We start from the raw sequence: 21,539 nt of genomic DNA, 5'->3' as shown, positions 1-21,539 counted from the left end.
CCTTCTTCCTTCAGTTGTGAATGAAACTTTTGTACTGCTTGACACTTTTTTGTCTTGGTGGATGCTCCAGCACAAATCCACAAAAAGAGAGCGCGGTCTATGGGCGATCCCTGAATGCTTTCTTTGCTTATTGTGTCTCTGGTTCCACACAGGACTGGAATGGGGATAGCTGTGGCCCTTCAGATGTTCTTGGGAGTCCAGCACCCATCAGTACCAGCCAGCATGGCCAATGGTCCGGGTAATGAGACTTATAGTCCAGCAATAATAATAATAATAATAATAATTTATTATTTGTACCCCGCCCATCTGGCTGGGTTTCCCCAGCCACTCTGGGCGGCTTCCACAGAAACCAAAAAACACTAAAATATCATACATTAAAAGCTTCCCTAAATCTGAAGGGCCACAGGTTCCCCACCCGTGATCTAGGGGACAGGATGCTGCCTTTTCATTATAATGCTTTTGACCCACATAGTCAGGATACCTCATTCCCTTTGCCATCTTCCATCATATTGCCACTTTCTGCAATACCTAAGGCCTCAGCTACACAATGCCCAGAGTTCCCTAGGAAGAGGGATTGACTGTTAGTGGAATTAGGCATCCCCTCAAGGTTGTGGCCCTGCATTTGCTGTAGCAGCAGAACCACTGCAAAACATTGCCCCCTGCTCCCAACTCAGTCTCCTCAGACAAAGACCATGGTGAGGGGGATTCAGAGGCACCAAGAGATCAAGGCGAACCAACAGAGGCTTATTCCCCCTCTCCTTTTCCCAACATAGGTCATTATGCAAGTGACCAAGGCTGTCTCATTGCCAAAAGTAGGCCTGAATCTCACTTGTAACAGAGCTAGAAATGTTTCCTCCTCCAAGGGTGCCTGGAGTTGTCTTATAAATATTCCCTTTTAAAAATTATATTTTATTCCATTTCACCATTTTAAACAATTTTGTATTTTCCCTTATTTTTGTCGACTTCCCACCCCATTTCCCAAGAAGTTGTTGTTTTTCCCCTTCTGCTGCATCCTGTATTCTATAATCAGATCATAACCACAATATTATAATCTAATTACTTCTGCTGCTCATAGCTCAAATCCTGCTCATGAGTTCATCATGCTGTAATCTTTGTTTAAATAGTCCAAAAAGGCACCCGTTCTTCCATAAGGCCTATAAATCTTCCTGTTTGCTGCAGAAGTTTGAAGTAGCCCAGTAGTTCCCAGTTAGGGGTCCGGGGACTCTGGGGGTCTGTGGAATGCACCCAGGGGGGTCTGCGGCCCCATCCCTTGCCTCCCCCCAACTGATTTTTTGTCATTTTTTGCATGGTAATATCAAATTTTTATGTTTGTTTTAGCACTGTTTATGTCTGTTTTGGCACTGTTCGATTTTTCAATATACTGGCCAAAATCGGTTTTGAAATCGCACTGCGATAACAATTTTGACCTGGCAATACGTAGCAATATATCACTTCTCACGCAAGGGAGAGCAGGGCAGCTGATTTCAAGGCACTGCCGATGTCACACAATGTTCTCAGCACGCTGCTGACCTGAGCTGCCCTCCCTCAGGCTGACGGAGAACAGGGCAGCTGATTGCCCTCACTTCAAGGCCCCGTGGCACCACCTTCCCCTGGCAGCACGGGCAGCTTTCCTTCGTCAGCCCCTAATAAGGAAACAGATTAGGGATGAGCGACATCTGGTTTTCAACATCGTGCTATATCAGCAGCTAAACATCGTGATATTCTGCTACATCGCTGGACATATATACAGTGGATGCTCGGGTTGGGAATGTGATCCAGGCGGGATGTACGTTCGCAACCCGCAGCGTCCGCAACCTCAGCGGCGCGTCTGCGCATGCGCGGCTTGCAATTTGGCGCTTCTGCACATGCACAAAGTGTGATTTAGCGCTTTTGCGCATGTGCGACCACCAAAACCCAGACGTAACCCCTTCCGGTACTTCCGGTACTGCCAAGGTAACTACCATGGAGTTATCAAAATTTTCAAAAAGTTTGGGGGGGAGTGTCTGTGGCTTGGCTTTTGAAAAATCGGGGGTCCTCAGTAATTAGCTAATTGGGAACCACAGACGTAGCATAATTCCCTGCCCCAGATTTTCTATAAAACGTATTTCCAAAGGGGCTTGCTGTAACTGGCGCTTGCTGGTTTGAGTGATTCCTTTTAAAGTCCGTTTGAAGTTTGCAGAGGACGAAACCGCTCTGTTTTCAGCCGGTGGTTTGAATTCAATCGGATGCCTGTAAAACTGGCTTCAGCTGCCCATCGGCTGATCTGTGCTTAGAACATGCCCTTTGGAGACAGGCTTCCAGCCCCAGTGGGGGTCCCTGCAAGGAACATTCCTGATAGCCCCTTCGTAGACGCCTCTGTTCCTTCCTCACGGCTGACGTCACATAGAACGTTAGGAGTGCGGCAATTGGACATGGTGTGGCCTTGCAGGCCAGACTGGGACTTGTGCCAGGTTTAATTAAGCTTGTCCAGTCCACACTACATCTAACAATTTGTGGGGGTGGGAAATCCCAGAAGTGTCATTCTTTCAAGTGGTGTCCATTATCAATGCATATCAAAATGACTATTGTCAGGGGTTCAGGAGCAGAGGCGAGGGCAAGGGAGGAAACAGAGAGCGAGGGGGAGGAGTCCGAAGAAAAGATGAGTGACGACGACGACCCGAGATCTCCGAGCCTGTCCAGTGAATCAGAAGATTCACAGAAAGGAGCGCCAGTGGCCAGAGCAAGGGGGGAGCTTAGGGGGACACCCCAGGAAGAAGGGTCCAGAGAGGGTTCAGAGGGCAGCAGTTGGAAATCGGGGCCAGCGTCACCAACAGAGCGCAGTGGGGAGGAAAGGCGCCAGGTATCGAGCTCTGGCAGCTCGCAGCAGGGGGGAGGGCATGAGTCAGGAGTGGCCACACCTCCATCGGAGAGCGAAGAAACGGTCAAGCGGAAAGTGGAAGGTTGGGCGCGCGCGCCAAGTTCAAATGCACCGGAAGGCGGCGCAGTGAGCAGCCCGGAAAGGGAGCCAGGTCCTAAAGCCCGACGCAAGGAGACAGGAGGGTCCGGGGGGTCAGCGTCAGAAGAGTCCAGGAAGGAAGAGACCACGGGGGGCAGAGGGACCCAGAGGAGGACAGTCAGGCGGAAAAGGTGGAGTAAGGCGAGGGTATTAAGTTGGTGTACAAGGGGCGGAGACTCAGACGGAGCTTCGCCGGTCTAGCTTATAAGACGTAGAGCTGCACGCAGCAGCTTGGAAATGGAAACTGTAACTCAATAAAGACTTTTATAAAGTGAACGCTGGCTAGCGTGATCCTCTGTGAGCTAGGATCTGAGAGCAGCTCTGACAGTAAGCTCCGTCTCACGTTGTGGGCACCTAAAGCCTCGCGGAGAGGAGAGAAGGCTGGTGCCTACTAGCGAGCTCACGAACGGCAGACAAGATGACGGCTGAACAGCAGATAGCGGATCTCAGAGAAGCAGTGACACAACTGAATGCCGAGATACTTGCATCCAGGAAGAGAGAGGAGGAAACAGCTGCCGCCTACAGAGATCTCCAGGTCAGGTTGGAAATGCTTACGAAGCAAGGGCAACTGACACCCAGACCGGAGGGGATTGGGTTGGGGAGACGAACAGGCGGTCTAGTCTCTCACTTCGATGGGAATTTACAACAGTACCCCAACTTTAGAGCAGATATAAAGTGTGCCCTGCAACTGCTGGACAAGGACTTTAGAGATGAGCAAGAGAAGGTGGGGTTTATCATGTCCCATTTGCATGGAGATGCTAAAGCATGGCTGCGCAATTTGTGGAGAGATAAGGATCCGGCGCTCCAAAATGCGGATGCCTTTATTAAAGCGATGGATGGGTGCTTTTTATCAAGCATAGACGTGGATCTTACCCGGAAGGAGGTACATGGACTGAAGCAAGGGAGGGCCAGTGTAAGACAGTATCATGCCCGCTTTTTTGCATTGGTCAGTGCCCTGGAATGGGACAGAGATTCGGCCCCTGTAAGAGACCTCTTTTGGGAGGGGTTGCACAGCTCGATTAAAGATGAAATCGCGAGGGGGGAGAGACCCCGGAGCACGCAGGAGATCGTTCAGAGGGCGCTGGCGGTTGGGGTGCGTCTGGAAGAACGTCCATGGAGCAGGGACGAAGGGCGTGGAGGGCGCGAACCTGCCAGAGGCTACTCCTTCGTTCCCAGAGAAGCAGCGCGTGCGCAATCCACACCTCCGCCAGGAGGAAGAACCGGAAGTCTTCAGTTGGAGGCCCGCCAAGGGGAGCGAACTGTATCCGGCATTCGTCCCCATGACACTGCAGCACCCAGCTCCCGCACCAGAAGGAGGGGAGGGGGGAACGGGGGGCTTCGAGGGGGGGATGGATGTCAGGGGTTCAGGAGCAGAGGCGAGGGCAAGGGAGGAAACAGAGAGCGAGGGGGAGGAGTCCGAAGAAAAGATGAGTGACGACGATGACCCGAGATCTCCGAGCCTGTCCAGTGAATCAGAAGATTCACAGAAAGGAGCGCCAGTGGCCAGAGCAAGGGGGGAGCTTAGGGGGACACCCCAGGAAGAAGGGTCCAGAGAGGGTTCAGAGGGCAGCAGTTGGAAATCGGGGCCAGCGTCACCAACAGAGCGCAGTGGGGAGGAAAGGCGCCAGGTATCGAGCTCTGGCAGCTCGCAGCAGGGGGGAGGGCATGAGTCAGGAGTGGCCACACCTCCATCGGAGAGCGAAGAAACGGTCAAGCGGAAAGTGGAAGGTTGGGCGCGCGCGCCAAGTTCAAATGCACCGGAAGGCGGCGCAGTGAGCAGCCCGGAAAGGGAGCCAGGTCCTAAAGCCCGACGCAAGGAGACAGGAGGGTCCGGGGGGTCAGCGTCAGAAGAGTCCAGGAAGGAAGAGACCACGGGGGGCAGAGGGACCCAGAGGAGAACGGTCAGGCGGAAAAGGTGGAGTAAGGCGAGGGTATTAAGTTGGTGTACAAGGGGCGGAGACTCAGACGGAGCTTCGCCGGTCTAGCTATAAGACGTAGAGCTGCACGCAGCAGCTTGGAAATGGAAACTGTAACTCAATAAAGACTTTTATAAAGTGAACGCTGGCTAGCGTGATCCTCTGTGAGCTAGGATCTGAGAGCAGCTCTGACAACTATGTATTATAAAACAACTATTTGAACAAATTTTTCAGTCACATGTCCAACTTACCACATAAAAACAAGATTCCAAAGAATCTCCTGGACTTCCCTCCTCCCCTTTGTGGGTCCTATTGGTAATCATTTCCTCCTGCATCTTTTATGATAATCCAACTTCTTTTACCTCCCCATTATGTCTAAAATTCACCATTAAACTACAAGTGGTATTCCAATCCTATTAATGATTTTAACTGTTTACAATGGTTTTTAAGATAAGTTACAAATTTTCCCCATTCCTTATAAAATTTTTGGTCTTCCTGATTTCTGATTCTTCCGGTCATTTTGGCGTAATCCATCAACTTGATCTGCCATTCTTCTCTGCTAGGAGTTTTATCTTCTTTCATCTCTAAACAAGCTTTTTTCCAACTCCTCACTCTCTCTGATCCACCTGGTCTCTCTCTATATTTTTTCTGCAGAAACACTTCCCAATGGCTTTTCTCGTAATCTGTGCCCTTCTCTCCATTTCACTAAGTTTCTCTCCCTACTCTCTTACTTGGTTCCATGTCCGTTGATCCATTTTTCCTTTTTCAACTTTGACAAAAGAAAAAAAAATATGACAGTTAACTATATAGTGTCAGAAGTCCATAGGCCCCCTTGAATTTAGACATAGTCTCTCAGGGGATGGGCTTTCTGTGCCCCTCGACTTGCCTGTTTTACTACAGGAGATGTAATTCTTTACAGGTGGGTAACAGGATACTTGTTTCAAGTGGTGTTGATTATCATTAAGGATCGAGCAGGAGTATTCTGAAACAAATAATTTTCTTTTCTGCCAACTCTCTCTGACCCTCCTCTCTCTTTACCTTTTGTGCATAATCAGTTCCCAGTAGCTGTTCCCTTAACTTGTACCTTCCCTCTATGTCACTTAAGTTCATAGGCGCCGACTCCATGGGGCCTGAGGGGGCCCGAGCCCCCTCAAAAATTCGTTTGGGGGGGCTCTGCCCCCCCAATAATCTCGGGCGCCCCTCCAGCAGAGCGCCACCGCCGCCCCTCCCCAAGCCCAAAATGCACAGGGTCGGGCTGCATGCCTCCTGCCCTCCCTCCCGAGCAAAAGCTCCACCCAATTTCCTTCGGAGCTGATTAATAGGCGCAGCACGCTCTCCCCTATTCGCTCACGAGGAGGCGGCGCCACTTTATCTGCATATTCATGAGCTTATTTATTATTCATGAGCTTTCGCGGGCTCCCCCAATATTTTTTATAAGTCGGCGCCCCTGCTTAAGTTTCTCTCTTTGAGTGCTGTCCTAACTCTCTTACTTTGTTCCCCATCCCTTGAAACAATAATTTCTACCAAGCAGTGGGGGGGGGGCTGAGGGGGCCATCGCCCCAGGCCCAGTTTATTTTTTGGGGGGAGGGCACATCATGGCGCCTTGCCGGGTCTCGAGCTGTTGTGTCCTTGAAGCAACAGGCGTACAGCCTGGCCCCTGTGAACCCAGCACTGCTTTTGCGAGCGGCGCTGCTTGCGGGGGGGGGGGCACCGTGAGCTATTGTGTTCTTTTCGCGGCTCCCTCCAGCTGGGAAGGGAGCTGAGAAGAATGGCCAGCATCTTTTTTGTGACTCTTGCAAAACAACGCTGGACTCACGGGGCGCCGTCAGTGTGTCTGTTTTGCAGCACTGGGCAGGGCAGGGGTCGCTCCGGTGGCATGCCCTGCCCCATAGCCCTCCCCACCCACGGCACATTTTTTGGAGGGGGCACAGTGCCCACACACCCTTCCCCACGCCCCTGCCTGTCCCTGGTGGCAATCAGGGTGCAGTGCCCCTGCTACCAAGAAAACGCCCTAACCCTGAGCCTTGCTCGGAAGAAATGCTAAAAGGAAAATACATATCCTTTGAAATGTAAGCTACCAAATAATGCAGTACACAGACACCATCAGTCAAAAGATCTGAATTTGTATTGGCCATCATTATATACCCGGAATAAGTCTTCTGGAATCTGTTCCTTCAGTGCTAGAGAGGAACGCTTTCTTGCTTCTTCTAACCACCGTGGTTAACTGCTAGTCACAGGGATGCCCAAGTGAGGAAGATCAATTAAGTCAGCAGCTGCTTTCGGTAAGTTACTGGCCAAAGCCATAGTCAATCAAGTAAATGTTGGACTTGTAGGGTATTAGCTATTCTGCCTAATACTAAGGCTTCAGTATCTGAAGAAGTGTGCATACACACGAAAGCTCATACCAATAACAAACTTAGTTGGTCTCTAAGGTGCTACTGGAAGGAATTTTTTTATTTTGTTTCAAAAAAGGCCTCAGGGAGTTCTGAGGGAGGGAAAAGTTACTTTGTCATACGTAAATTTGTCAGCTCAAGAAACTAAAGAAAAGTTTTTAAAAGAAATGAAATTATGCCATTGAAATGCTGGGCTTTCCCCAGATTGACAGCCCCAGTGCAGCACAACTTACTGCCTGACCAGAAGTTCTCTGTCTTGGATATGTTTTGAACCTGGGACAAGAGAGAAATTTAAGATTTGGCTGCCAGCGATGGCTAGCGTATGTGTGGGTTGGTGCAGGATGCCAGTTCTGTACAGATGGGAGAATTTGAGCCTGCCAAGACTCTCATCCTGCTGCGGCTTCCCTTGTGGTGTGTGTGTGTGTGTGTGTGTGTGTGTGTGTTTGTGTATATAGACTCCCAAGTGAGAGCTGTCAAGCAGATTCCAGAATATTTGAAGGGCTTGCCATGCAGTGTCCTCAGAAGTGCTTGTTGGAGGCAGCAGATTATGGATGGCCTGTTGCCAGTGAGTCACCAAAGGTTAATGAAACAAGATCTCCTCAGATCTTCCTTACTGAGGTGATACTTCACAGCAATGCTATACCGCACTTCCCTCATAATCTTCTTAAACCTCCTGAGGAATTGGGGGGCTATGCAACGTGGCCCTTTCTCTTCTTGGGAACACTTGAAAAGCCTTTGCATGCCAATTTATTTTATTTCATTGACGTGTGTGTGTGTGCAGTGCTATTTCTCTAGAAAAAGAGGTGCCGGAACTCGCCATGAACTCATTCTCTTAGAATATCAAGAGGTACTGGAACTGAGTTCTGACAAGTTCTGTCTGAAAAAATGCCCTGTGTATGTCTGCATTTATACTGTTCATTGAAGGACAGAGCAATCAGCATGTGAAACATTTTCTCCTTTTTATTTTTTAAATGGAAAAAGAAGTCGGGACAGGCACAAATCACCACGAAGTAAAGATGGAAGCCGATCAGAGAAATCTGTTACCATTCAAGCGCCAACAGTAGAGCCATTGCTGGGGAATGATTCTTCTCGGGCAGAAGAAGCTCAGGTAAGGAGTGAGGAAGGTGAGCAGCAGAATATGGGCTGCAGGTGCAGGATTTTGTGGGCAGTGAATATCTTGGCACCTTGCTATTATTACTGTTGCTGTAAATGTGTTTTTCAGGCTAATGTCATTTCAGGTGTGGCAGCAATATGCTTAGATTAACTCTTGATTTTGTTGCTTACATGCTCCTGATATGACATTTTTATGGCAAAGGCTGTCACAGAATTGCCTTGGAAGCCTTAGAAGCTATCAGCTGATCATGCCTACCTTCAAAGGTTGCAGACTGGGAATATTTAAATGTGCCTAAATGCTTTTGACCAATGCTCCAGTGTCCGGTTGTAATCTGAGTTATTCTTGACACAGGATGCTGCACTATAAATAGCACATATTTGAAAAATATTTTTCAACTGATATGTCTTGGTGGACTGACTGCTAATGGCTTCCATAGGATCTGATGCTTTCTGACTGCAAACAAAAATAGCACAACTCATTTCTCCTGTACCGCTCACTAGAGACTTCAGAACTCATTCACAGTCTCTCTCTGTCTCTCTTACACACACTCTTCTGCCTTGTTGCAGTAATCTCTGGTGAGGCCCACTTGGGTGGGAATCTTGTTATTTGAATCTAACAGATGTTCAGTTTCTTTGCCACTCCTGGTAAACCTGACTTTTAAACAAAAAAGCCAACCAGGCCCTTAGGAGAGTAGTCAAACAACCAAATGTGTCTTGGACCTGACAGCCAAGGTAATTCAGTTCAGAGTTGGACATGCATTTGAGAGATTGCCTCACCTCTGCCTCAGACTGCCTTGAACATGCCTTGGGCGAGTCTTTTGCCATCTTTAAAAATAAGACTTCCAATGGCTTGCCTTAAAGAAAATGTGCTTTTCAGTTTTGGAAGGGCTGTGGAAAAGTTTACCAGTGTGCAAGATTCACCTTGCATATGGTACCTTGCAAAAGTTCTCTAATCCAAAAATGTTTTGCAAATTGCTGAAGGGCAAAGGGGAAGCAGTGGCTGGCTTATTGCCATCTTTCTGTGTGGTTTCATTGGCCTTTAGCTAAGATGACGTGGGGAGAAAGATCTACCAATTATATGTACCATTGGAAGTTTACTGCAATTTGCAGAGCACTGGAGTAAGCGAAAGACCTTTGGCAATCTAATTTCCTAAATGGCAGCTCTATTTCAGATCCATACTTGGCAGACTAAATGTCTTGACACCTAGAACAGGAGTACATGGGCACAGCACAACATTGGTGATGGTACCTGACACTATACTTGGTCAACATTGCAAGATAAAAAGCTTCTGCCACTGGCTACTTGTTATGTCTGCAGTGGCAAAGGAAACTTCCCAGGGAGTAGAGTGTTGGATGATCCAGGTTTAAATCCTCAGCCATGAAAATCCTTAGGGATGTTGATTAGCCCAAAGCTAATTATGCCCTATCTCAGAACTAGCTGATAGGATAAAATGGATGAGGGACTGAAACAATGGCAGCGTTTGCACATCCTAAAAAACTAGACTGTCTATGAATAAGTCTGATGACTCCTTCCCTGGAGAGAATGGAATAAACAAACAGAACTCTTGGATTCTCATTTGGTGGCTCCCTAAGCCACAAACTTGAGCCATAGTTTGGTGTTGACTTGTTGATCATGGCTTGTTGGGGAGCAGCAAACCATGGTCCATGGTTCAGATGTAGTGGGAGGCCAAGACTTCCTGGTTTGTGTATCCTGCTCACACTACAGGAGGAACAAAGTACTGTATGAGCTATCAGGCAATGTGTGCTCTGCTTGCTCTTAGTAAAAAGGTAAAGGGACCCCTGACCATTAGTCCAGTTGTGGCCAACTCTGGGGTTGCGATGCTCATCTCGTTTATTGGCCAAGGGAGCCGGTGTACAGCTTCCGGGTCATGTCGCCAGCATGACTAAGCCACTTCTGGCGACCAGAGCAGCGCACAGAAATGCCATTTACCTTCCTGCCAGAGTGGTACCTATTTATCTACTTGCACTTTGACGTGCCTTCAAACTGCTAGGTTGGCAGGAGCAGGGAGCGAGCAACGGGAGCTCACCCTGTCGCGGGGATTCGAACCGCCTACCTTCTGATCGGCAAGTCCTAGGCTCTGTGGTTTAACCCACAGCGCCACCCGCGTCCCTTCTTAGTAAACCATGCTAAACCCAAAAGATTGGCTTTATTGTGATGTGCAAACATGTATGTTCTCCTAGGAGGAATGCAGGAATAATTATTTTTAACAATAGTTTATAATGATGACATCTCACAGGTTTTTTTGGTAATTAGTGTATTAGGCCTATTACAGTGGTACCTCGGGTTACAGATGCTTCAGGTTACAGACACTTCAGGTTACAGACTGCGCTAACCCACAAATAGTACCTCGGGTTAAGAACTGTGCTTCAGGATGAGAACAGAAATCGTGCGACGGCGGCGGGAAGCCCCATTAGCTAAAGTGGTACCTCAGGTCAAGAACAGTTTCAGGTTAAGAACGGACCTCCGGAATGAATTAAGTTCTTAACCCGAGGTACTACTGTAATTGTTCTTCCTCGTAACAATATCTTTTAACTATGTGACTCGTCAACTGACCAAATCTTTTTTGACCACTTAGATGTCAAGTATAACTACTGAGGGATGAGTAACTGGCTGAGATGTTTCCCCCCATTTTAAAGTGAAGTATGCTCTTCACAAAAGTAAAGCTAACAGTGAGAGTATGGGAGGGAAGCTGTGTGGTTTACTGTTATCCCAGGTGGCTATGAGGACAGTCAACTGAGGAAATTGGGAAACATCCTATGGAAAGGCTTTTGCCTATTTCTCCAGGGCATCCTACTCAGTGTGGGGAAGCCATAAATGCAGAGGGCATAGCTTGCTCTGGTCTCTTGTCAGCTGTGTGGGTTCATCTTGACTGGGGGATTGGAGGCCCTGAACTAGCCCTCTTCGCCTGCAAAACAAGGGCCATCTGAAAGTGTCCTGACTATAGGAGTTGCTTATGAACGTGTTCTCTTCTTTTCTGCTTAGGATGACAACTGGGGTGAGACCACAACTGCCATCACAGGTACCTCTGAACATAGCATGTCCCAGGAGGACATTTCCAGGATCAGCAAGGACTTGGAGGACAGCGTTGGCGTAGAGTGCAAGCGCTATTTTCTCTTGACGTTGGCTGCTGTTCTGGGACTCCTCGTCTTCCTCACCCCTGTTGCCTTCATTCTGCTCCCGCAGATCCTGCGGAGGACTGAGTTAGAGCCATGTGGCACTGCTTGTGAGGGACTCTTCATCTCTGTGGCTTTCAAACTCCTCATCCTCTTGATTGGCACCTGGGCTCTCTTCTTCCGCCAGCCCAAGGCTGACCTCCCCAGGGTGTTTGTCTTTCGCACCCTCATTTTGGTCCTCTTATTTCTGCTGGTGTTTTCTTACTGGCTCTTTTATGGCGTCCGCATTTTGGAATCCAAGGACATCAATTACCAGGGGATTGTACAGTTTGCTGTGTCGCTGGTGGACGCTCTTCTTTTTGTCCACTATCTCGCCATTGTGGTGCTGGAGCTGAGGCAGCTGCAACCGATGTTCACGGTCAAGGTGGTTCGATCGACAGACGGAGAATCACGCTATTATAGCCTGGGACACTTGAGGTAGGTCAAAGCAGATTTGGGAAGCCAGAGCAGCAATTTGCATTTAATCTCTACTTCCTGCTTTATTTTTTAAAGGTGGGGTTTTTTTATTTAATAGATACAAAACTTAAACTGAAGCCAGAAGAGAAACAGAATTCATCAAGCTGGGTGAATCTCCCCTTTTTAATTTTGGTCTTTAGCTCAATTTCTGCAGCCCATTTACATGTACAGTCATACCTCGGAAGTCGAATGGAATCAGTTCCGGAAGTCCGTTCAACTTCCAAAATATTCGGAAACCAATGCACAGCTTCCGATTGGCTGCAGGAAGCTCCTGCAGCCAATCGAAAGCAGCAGAAGTTGCATCGGATGTTCGGGTTCCAAAGAACGTTTGCAAACCGGAACACTCACTTCCAGGTTTGCGGCGTTCGGGAGCCAAAACGTTCAACTTGCAAGGCGTTCGGGATCCAAGATACGACTGTAGTTCCTTCACAAATTTTGCTGGTGTTTGTTGAAAACAGCTTCAGCTTGTTTTAAGATGTTGGATTCCATCTCCCTTCAGCCCCAGCTTGCAAGGCCAATTGTCAGAGATAGTGGGGCTTAGAGTCCAAAAACACCTGGAGGAAGAGCCCCGTGTCACTGGACAGCAGCTGTGGTGTTGAATGTTTGAATACTCACCTGGATAAAATGCTGTCTCCATATCCAAAGCCTGGCATGTTGAGGAAAAGATTAACCTAGAGCCTTCTCTGTGATTTTGTGTGTGTTAGGTTTTAGCACTATTTTATTGCATTTTGTTCCTATGTTTTACACACCCACACCCCCACACACCCACACACACACACACACACCACAGGGTTTGCATATAACAGTTCTTAACAGCTTTGGACTTCTGGGCTCTCCCCCCCCCCCCCATATTAAGACATGATCTGCAGATTATGCTGATTACATACCTGGACTGTACCATTTCAGATTGTAGGATGTATGGGGTTAAGCATCCCATGTAAAATATTTTATTTATGTAGTAAACTAGCACATTAGAACGAGTGCTATAGCTGTAGCCCTTGCTGTGATGTGTTCTGTTTATTACATCTGGGAAGTCTATACATGAGGAAACACTCAGAAAGTTGTCTTCCCCCAAGCTCGCTCACATGCCATCTGAAATGGAATTGCCCAAATTCCGCCGCCACACTTCGTGCAGTAATATGTAACATCAGCATTTAGATGAACCTGTTTAATCGAAAAGCAAAAAACTGGCAAAGGATGAATCAGTCTAAACTCTGGGTGGCTACCATACCAGCTGGGGTGAAATTGAGCTGAAGCTGTGCTCTTTTTTGTGTGTGTCCTCGTTTTCTTCTCTTTCCCCCCCAAAGTGGGTTGCTCCAGAGAAGCACATCAGGTGTCGAGAGGCATAGTAAGGCTTGAATCAGATTTGCTGTAGCTCAGGAGTTTGAAATCATAAGCTGCTGTTGGCAATGGGGAACAAAAGGGACAGAGGGAAAATCTCATTCTTTGAATGAGCAATGGAGGGTGTTGTAATAAGAGGTTGCACGAACCGTAAAATTGCATTTGGCTTCAGAACATTTTCACACAAGGTTTTTCAGGTATACACCTAAAACCACGTAACAGGCACATGTATAATCCAAGTACACATGAGCGAGGCAGGATTGGCTCCAGTTTTCTGTTGTCTGTACGTTTGCCGACAACCTGTCTATGCCTCTACTTATTCTGGACTATTACTTTGGTACATTACCAACCTTCAAGAGGGTGTACCTTTGTTTTCTAGTCTTTCAGTCCGTCATTTTCTCCTCTACCCGTTGTACATTCATGATGGTCTAGATGCCTCAGAGGAATAATGGGTTAGAGAGATGCACAGTATATTTGTCTGTAAACACGAATGACAAAAGTTCCCTTCAGGTATTACTGTCTTGGAAACTGGGCTGTGCACTTAAGCCCTGACCCAGAGGTACACATTACAGTGGTACCTCGGGTTACAGATGCTTCAGGTTACATACTCTTCAGGTTACAGACTCCGCTAACCCAGAAATAGTGCTTCAGGTTAAGAACTTTGCTTCAGGATAAGAACAGAAATTGGGCTCCGGCGGCGTGGCAGCAGCAGAAGGCCCCATTAGCTAAAGTGGTGCTTCAGGTTAAGAACAGTTTCAGGTTAAGAACGAACCTCTGGAACGAATTAAGTACTTAACCCAAGGTACCACTGTAGTTTCTCAGCCCCTCACACGATGAGAGTGGTGTGCCTTTTGTGTCTATGAAGGCTTCCAATACAATTGAGAACCTTGATCTTGTGAGGTTCTCAATTATGTGGGCTAAATGCGTGGCCCCACTGTGCTTCTGTTGCCTCTTCAGGTCAGTAATTCCTGAAAAGAGCTACGCTTTCAGGCAGTGTATGAAATTCCCCAGGTGCCACGCACGGCAGTTGCACCTGTGTGGAGATTTTTGGGCACCAGGTTGCAACTGACATCTCCGTCAAGCCAGCAAAAGACACACGCCTGGGTGTCCTCCATCATTACATCAAGGAAAGTAAGAGCAGGGCTGAGTACAGATCTATTTCACTGTGCTGTAGCCTTTCCACAGGCCACCCAAACGGAACTCACAGACCACAATTTACAAACCTCTACCTTAGTCCATCGTTAATACCATTTCCCCTGTGTGTGTTTCTCCGCCTTGCACACTGACAAGTGAATTGTTTTTGGTATGAGCTTTCGTGTGCATGCACACTCCAAGAACTAACTTAGTTGGTCTTTAAGGTGCTACTGGAAGGAATTTTTTATTTTGACTATGGCAGACCAACACGGCTACCTATCTACTAAGTGAATTGTTGTAAGAGCAAGCTGCAGTCAGGCAATGTAGTTAAGATCCTAGAATCGTAGCATTGGGAGGACCCCAGGGCCATCTAGTCACCCCCCCCCCGGCAGATAGACATTGCTTTGTGGCAGCCGCAGCCTAGGTATAAGGTTGCATTTGGCACCTAGCTTATATATCTGAGTTTCTAATTCTGCTCTCAAGGTGCCTGTGGAATGCTGTGCCACTTTCTTGATTCCTTGGAAGGGACATGAGATTGCAGAGAATGTGAAGCATTTGTTGTTGCTTCTCTTAGGGTGGCTGCTGTTTGGTCTTCACCTTGTATTTGTTGTACATGGCTGGATCTCTCTAGTACAGGAATCCCCACCAGGGCATCCACAGGCACCGGGTTGGTGGCCCTTGGGCATTTTTATGCTGTTTTTTCTTTTAATTGCAGGCACTTCCTCCACCTGTGGAGGGGCTTTTCTTTTTTTCTTTTTTGGTGGGGTGGTCAATTATGCTGTGTATGTGTGTGTCTGAGAGAGATGCTCTTGGGCAAAAAGAGAGGGAAAGATGTATGTGCAACTGTATAGTGTATGACGGAGAGATGCATGGGCTGCTAGTAAGCTTTTCCCTAAGCAATAGGGAAGTTTTACAGTTTTCCTCTCCCTGCAATTGCCCTTGCGCTGAGAGTGGTAAAAAGGGGGCTGGACTGAAGAACCAAGTGAATCCTTATATGGTGCCCCCTTTCCTACTGCTTGACTGATCAAGAGGAGGGTTCGTTGTGGGCCATGTAAGCGGAGGCAGCAGGCCAGAACTAGCCCAGGCAGAAGAGCGCACAAGAAATAGGGGAAAGGCATGTTTCTTGGACACCGTACATGCTGCCCAGAGAATGTGCATACTGCTGGAACAGGGATGTCCAACAGGTCGATCGTGATCAACTGGTCGATCCCTGGGAGGTTTTGGTTGATTGCTGGCTTCTCCATCCAGCCCTGGCCCCTCGCCCCATCCTCTAGATAGCAGAACGGAAGTTGGCCTTGCTGCGAGGCTTACTGTTTCATTAGCGATTTCTAGGTGAGTGACTTTATTCATTTATTCCTTTGCCCTGCTCCCCCCCAAAAGGGACGTTCCCCCCTAAAAAAAAAGCTAAAAAAGGGGGTAGATCACTGCCAGTTTTTAATTGTAGATCGCAGTCTCTTGGAAGTTGGACGTCCTTGTGCTAGGAGAATCTACAAAATGCATTGCAAATACGTACTTTCCCTAAGGCCTGTTTGGAATTGCAGCATATGTGATGTCAGGTGTGGGAAAACTGAGACGTAATTGCCAGTGTGCAGTCAGGAGACTGGCTTGTGCATTGGCAGGAGAGAGCAGGTTTTGGCTCTCCTCAGTCAGCTAAGGGGCAGTAGGGCCTAAAGCTGAAGGCACTTTAAAGCACCTCACGGGGCTCTTTGCCAGCCCTGCATAGTGCTTTGAAGTACCTGACTTTGGGACTTCAAGGGTGCTCAGTCTTGCTGGATCAGACCAGAGGCACCGGAGTGCAACAGTGCTTTCAACAGCAGTGTGCCTTTTCTCTGTTTCTCCTATTCAGTGTCCCTGCAGCCCACACTGTTCAAAGCCCAGCATGTGCCGAGTGCAAATGAAACTCTGCAGGATCTCTCTAAGGTGCTGCTCCTGGAGTAATGAATGATCTGGCTGTTCACTGGCATTGCTGGGTGAATGTGAGTGGGCTTTTAGTTCCCTCCAGTTCCAACAAGATCTTCTTCTCAAAGGCTCATAGGGTTGCAGCCCCGAGTTCAGCTTTTCTTGAAAAATTGCCTAAGCTCATCATTTGTGTAATGCTTGCCTCTTACTATATATCAACACCAGTTTGGCTCAGAATAAAGCATTTGTGGCTAAGCACTGCCACTGAGAGCAAAGTAAGCTGGCTACTGGAGCCTGATTTTCAGCTAAGCATTTTATCTGTTCGCTTTCCTCCTTGGTGCTTCTTCTTCTTGTCTCCCCTGTATTGACCTCTCGGGATTATCAATAGAAAATACTTCTAGTTCAGCACTGTCAGTTGGTGGTTTGGGAAGAGCAGTTGAAATAACAGCTGACTTAGCTCAGCTTGTTCTCCTTCCTTGTGTGCAAGTGTAGGGCAAAAAGAGGTTTGGCACGCTGGCTGCACTCTCTGGAAGCCTTTCAAGATCAGGAGTTGGAAATGGTTTCTGTGGCCCAGCAGTTTCCTGAGGAATTCGGGCTGCGTTAACTAGTGCGCTAAAATGTTTAAAACTAAATAAATAAAAAGCTTAACTGTGGAAGTTGTTTGATCAGTCTGTTAAGAAAGATGCATCCTCAAAACTAAAGGATTAAGAATATCAACACCTCTTTTTTGCATTCTTTTTGAAAATATAAGAGCTTCAAGATCCTTTCACAACCCCCTGAACATTTCATGTACTGTCCCTCATGCTTACCCTGAGAAGTGTAAAGCATTTTGCCTCGGATTAGTTCCTCCTTTCTAAGCCCTCCTGATGACCAGATCATTAGTCATGCCTGATTTATAAACAGTGTAACTTGAGGACCACCACAACAGATACTCTGGCGAGACTTAAGAAGACTGCTTAATCTTGAAAATATTATTTGAAAGATTAATGGCCCCATCTCCTTCCTGGTCCTTTCTGTGTGTCAGAGGGAGATCTGGCAGATTCTGCTTCTTTCAGCAGAGTAATGGCAGAAACTGCACCTGCCAACCTCCTCTCTTCCCGCCTGCAGGCAAACGGTGAGGTCTCATCCACCCGGGGCCAGATTTAGGTTTGATGAGACCCTAAGCTACTGAAGGTAATGGGGCCCTTTATATGTCCAGCTGCTCTTTGTCAACAACAAATTGTCACTGTTTTTTGTGTTGAATATAAGCTATGGTACTTTATGGACCTTTATGGTATCTAAAGCCATTTACACATAACAAAATACACCGGTACCTCGGGATGCGAACGGGATCCGTTCCGGAGCCCCGTTTGTATTCTGAATGAAACGTAAGACGCGACGGCACGCGTGCATGGGGCGTGTTTTGCTGCTTCCACACATGCATACGACCTCATTTTGAGCGTTTGTGCATGCACGCGTGGCGAAACCCGGAAGTATCGCGCTCCGTTACTTCTGGGTTGCCACGAAACGCAATCCGAAAGCGCTCAACCTGAAGCACATTCAACCCGAGGTATGACTGTATGTATTTCATCAAAGTAATTGTTGAAAAGTCCATGCAGAATGCAAAGTCCATGCAGAATGTAGGCACCCTATATATAGAAATGAGCAAACGAGTGATATTTTAGGGAGCGAGCTAGCCCATGACTTACATCATAGGAGCCTACACAACACAAAACATTGTTGCTGTATGTAGGTTTTATTTTATTTGTTTTTTATCTTATATTTTGGAAATGTGCATCCAGTTTTTCCCCTTTAATTTTTTGGGGGCCCCCCAAGTGAGTGGGCCGCTGTTCTTGTTTAGCTTATACACACGTCCGGCACTGCGTCTACCCCTCTGTTTGCCCTGCTGCTTCCCCCCAAGGAAACCTGCAATTTACCGCTGAGTCGGACCAAATGGCCATTAGGTGTTCCATGGATTGCATTCAGTTGCAGACAGCGTGTTTTTCTGGGGGGAGCTGCGGGGCAAACACAAAACTGCTCAGACCCATGCTTTCTAGGCATGGGGCAATGGGAAGTGTGGATGAGCCCTGGCTGTTACTTCTAGCCAGATAGCCAATCCATCAAGCTCATTTCTGCTCAATGCACTCTTGTCTTTTTGCACATATAGAGTTGCTCTGGAAGTGACTCTCCTCTGTGCCTGAAACTTTTGAATATTGATATGTTTTGGATTCCTTCCATTCTTTTTGAGAAAGTGAGTGGATTTGCCCTTAGTAAACTGTCTTTCAAAAAATGCTCTCTCTGTGCTTCTCGTGGAAAGGGGGGAGGGGTGAATAAAACAAATGCAAGGTGTGTATATATTTTTAAAAGGTGGAAGAAATTTGTATGCACAAGCACTCCTGGCACCTGATGAAGTTTTAGAACAGCACATACTACTCTAGCTGCCGCCTTACTTGCCAGATCATGCTCTGACGTGACCCACTTGCTGAGTTCACTGCAAGAAGGGGAGTGCTGATGCTGGAGTCTCCTATCACAGCAGAAGGCTAGACAAGACTGAAGCAAGTTGTTGCAATGTCAAAGTGAAATTGCATGCCTGCTTCTGAAACACCCCATAAAAAAATCAAAAGATTTATAGCCCAGCAAGCCTGGTTTTCTACAACCATTATGCATGGTATCATAAGTTTTTCCTTCTTAATTACTGTGGAACGGCAATTCGTTGGTGGCCAGGGAGTTTTAAAAAGAATCTTGCAGAACACTTCTGTATGGGTCTATTCAGAAGTAAACCTTATTGGGCTCAATATAGCTTAAAGGTAAAGGTACCCCTGACCGTTAGGTCCAGTCGTGGACAGCTCTGGGATTGCGACGCTCATCTCGCTCTATAGGCTGAGGGAGCCAGCATTGGTCTGCAGACAGCGGACTTGTGGGTCATGTGGGCAGCATGACTAAGCCGCTTCTGGCGAACCAGAGCAGCGCACGGAAACACCGTTTACCTTACCGCCGGAGCGGTACCTGTTTATCTACTTGCACTTTGATGTGCTTTTGAACTGCTAGGTGGGCAGGAGCTGGGACCGAACAATGAGAGCTCACCCCGTCGCAGAGATTCGAACCGCTGACCTTCTGATTAGCAAGCCTAGGCTCTGTGGTTTAGACCACAGCGCCACCCGTGCCCCCACTCAATATAGCTTACTCCCAATTAAGTCGGTATAGGATTGCAATCCTAACATGTCAGGGCTGGGGAAGTCTTCCCAATGGCCTGTGGTTTTTCTCCAGCCTGCTGAAGTCAACATCATCTAGCTATGGAGGGAGAGAAGATGAATAACACAAGGGCTCTCCTTCCATAAGTGCCCTGGGGCGCCGCCATAGGGCAATCCGACCCAGGAGAGGAAAGCCATTCAGGCAGCACACATTTCCTTGCCCTTATCAAAGCTGCTTCTTTCAAATGCAGTAGTTGGCACAGTGGGACAGCTATCTTACAAAATTGCTTCCAGCAACACATATTTTGATGCCTGAGGTGGAAAATCCAAGATGTGTCCCCTTCTTTCACTTCACCCCCATGCTGGGGAACCAGCCCCCCCCCAATACATTTAATAACACTGCCTGTGATGTTCTCTCCAATGCACTAGTACAGGGGTCTGCAACCTTTAAGACAAAAAGAGCCACTTGGACCCGTTTCCTAAGAAAAAACAACAACTGGGAGCCACAAAACAATTGCGACATTTAAAACAAATATATCTCCGGAGCCACGATCTGACAGCGGGCGGGAAGGTGACGTCGGGACGGTGCGTGACTAACGCACGCACCGCCCCCATGCGATGTCACAGCCAGTACAGCGCCCACCACAGTGAGGAGTGTCGGGGCGCACAATGCGCCTCTTCCCCTCGCTAGTATCCGCCCCGGAGCCGCAGCAAAGATGTAAAAGAGCCACATGCGGCTCCGGAGCCGCGGGTTGCAGACCCCTGCACTAGTATAATGTGGTGTTCCTTAACAATCGCAGGGTAGTTTCCATATTTACTTTATTGTGGTCCTGTTCTGTTCTAGGTGCCTCACACATAGCTGCTATGTGCAGTCTCTTTGCTTTCCTTGCATGCTGCTGAGGCGCATAAACCTCTGACATAAACCTCTCAGGCGGTTTCCCTATGAAGCATAACAAGCCTCTTAAAGGGATATCACCACATCTCCCTCTTTTTTAAATAATAATACTAAAAACTGATAAACAAAAATTGTAATGCAGTAATAGTAACAGATAATCACTTTCAGTGAGTCCTTCTGGCTTTCTTATGGCTCTGTTGGACCACCCTTAGCTGTACAGTATTCCAGTTCCTGGTGCCTATTTGCCATGTCCAGGGCAGCTCTTTACCAGCTCCACCTGGTACGCAGGCTGAGACCCTACCTGCCCGCAGACTGTCTTGCCAGAGTGGTGCTTGGACTACTGCAATGCGCTCTACGTGGGACTACCTTTGAAGGTGACCCGGAAACTACAACTAATCCAGAACGCGGCAGCTAGACTGGTGACTGGGAGCGGCCGCCGAGACCACATAACACCGGTCTTGAAAGACCTACATTGGCTCCCAGTACGTTTCTGAGCACAATTCAAAGTGTTGGTGCTGACCTTTAAAGCCCTAAACGGCCTCGGTCCAGTATACCTGAAGGAGCGTCTCCACTCCCATTGTTCTGCCTGGACATTGAGGTCCAGCTCCGAGGGCCTTCTGGCGGTTCCCTCACTGCGAGAGGCCAAGTTACAGGGAACCAGGCAGAGGGCCTTCTCAGTAGTGGCACCCTCCCTGTGGAACTCCCTCCCACTAGATGTCAAAGAGAACAACAACTTCCAGACTTTCAGAAGACATCTGAAGGCAGCCCTGTTTAGGGAAGCTTTTAATGTTTGATGTATTACAGTATTTTAATATTTTTTTGGAAGCCACACAGAGTGGCTGGGAAAGCCCAGCCAGATGGGCGGGGGAAAATAAATAAATAAATAAATAAATAAATAAATAAATAAATAAATAAATAAATAGATTATACTGTTTTGTTTTGCTGAGTTTGGGGGAGTTGTTTCTCTGCCTTCTTCCCCTGTCATGGATTTGAGCCCCTCATTTGTTGCGGAGTGGTGTTGGTTGTCCATCA

The 21,539-nt window shown here is 47.7% G+C and overlaps 1 protein-coding gene across 8 annotated transcripts in view; it reads left to right on the top strand.

Moving 5' to 3' along the window:
- Positions 1–21,539, top strand: part of VANGL1 (VANGL planar cell polarity protein 1) — a 61,783-nt gene that overhangs the window by 17,024 nt on the left and 23,220 nt on the right. For 5 of the 8 annotated variants that reach the window (XM_083481841.1, XM_083481835.1, XM_083481834.1 and 2 more), the window contains 2 exons: positions 8,286–8,412; positions 11,422–12,029. In XM_083481841.1, coding sequence (XP_083337967.1) covers positions 8,286–8,412; positions 11,422–12,029 — 735 coding nt within the window. The remainder of the gene's footprint in view (positions 1–8,285; positions 8,413–11,421; positions 12,030–21,539) is intronic. The other 3 variants (XM_083481838.1, XM_083481839.1, XM_083481840.1) reach the window with 1 other exon arrangement.

The sequence above is a fragment of the Podarcis liolepis genome, assembly GCF_965112155.1.
Source record: "Podarcis liolepis genome assembly, chromosome: 17".
NCBI classification, from domain to species: Eukaryota; Metazoa; Chordata; class Lepidosauria; order Squamata; family Lacertidae; genus Podarcis; species Podarcis liolepis.
The sequence above is the reverse complement of the archived record's forward strand: the minus strand, read 5'-3'. Positions and strand labels throughout refer to the sequence as shown.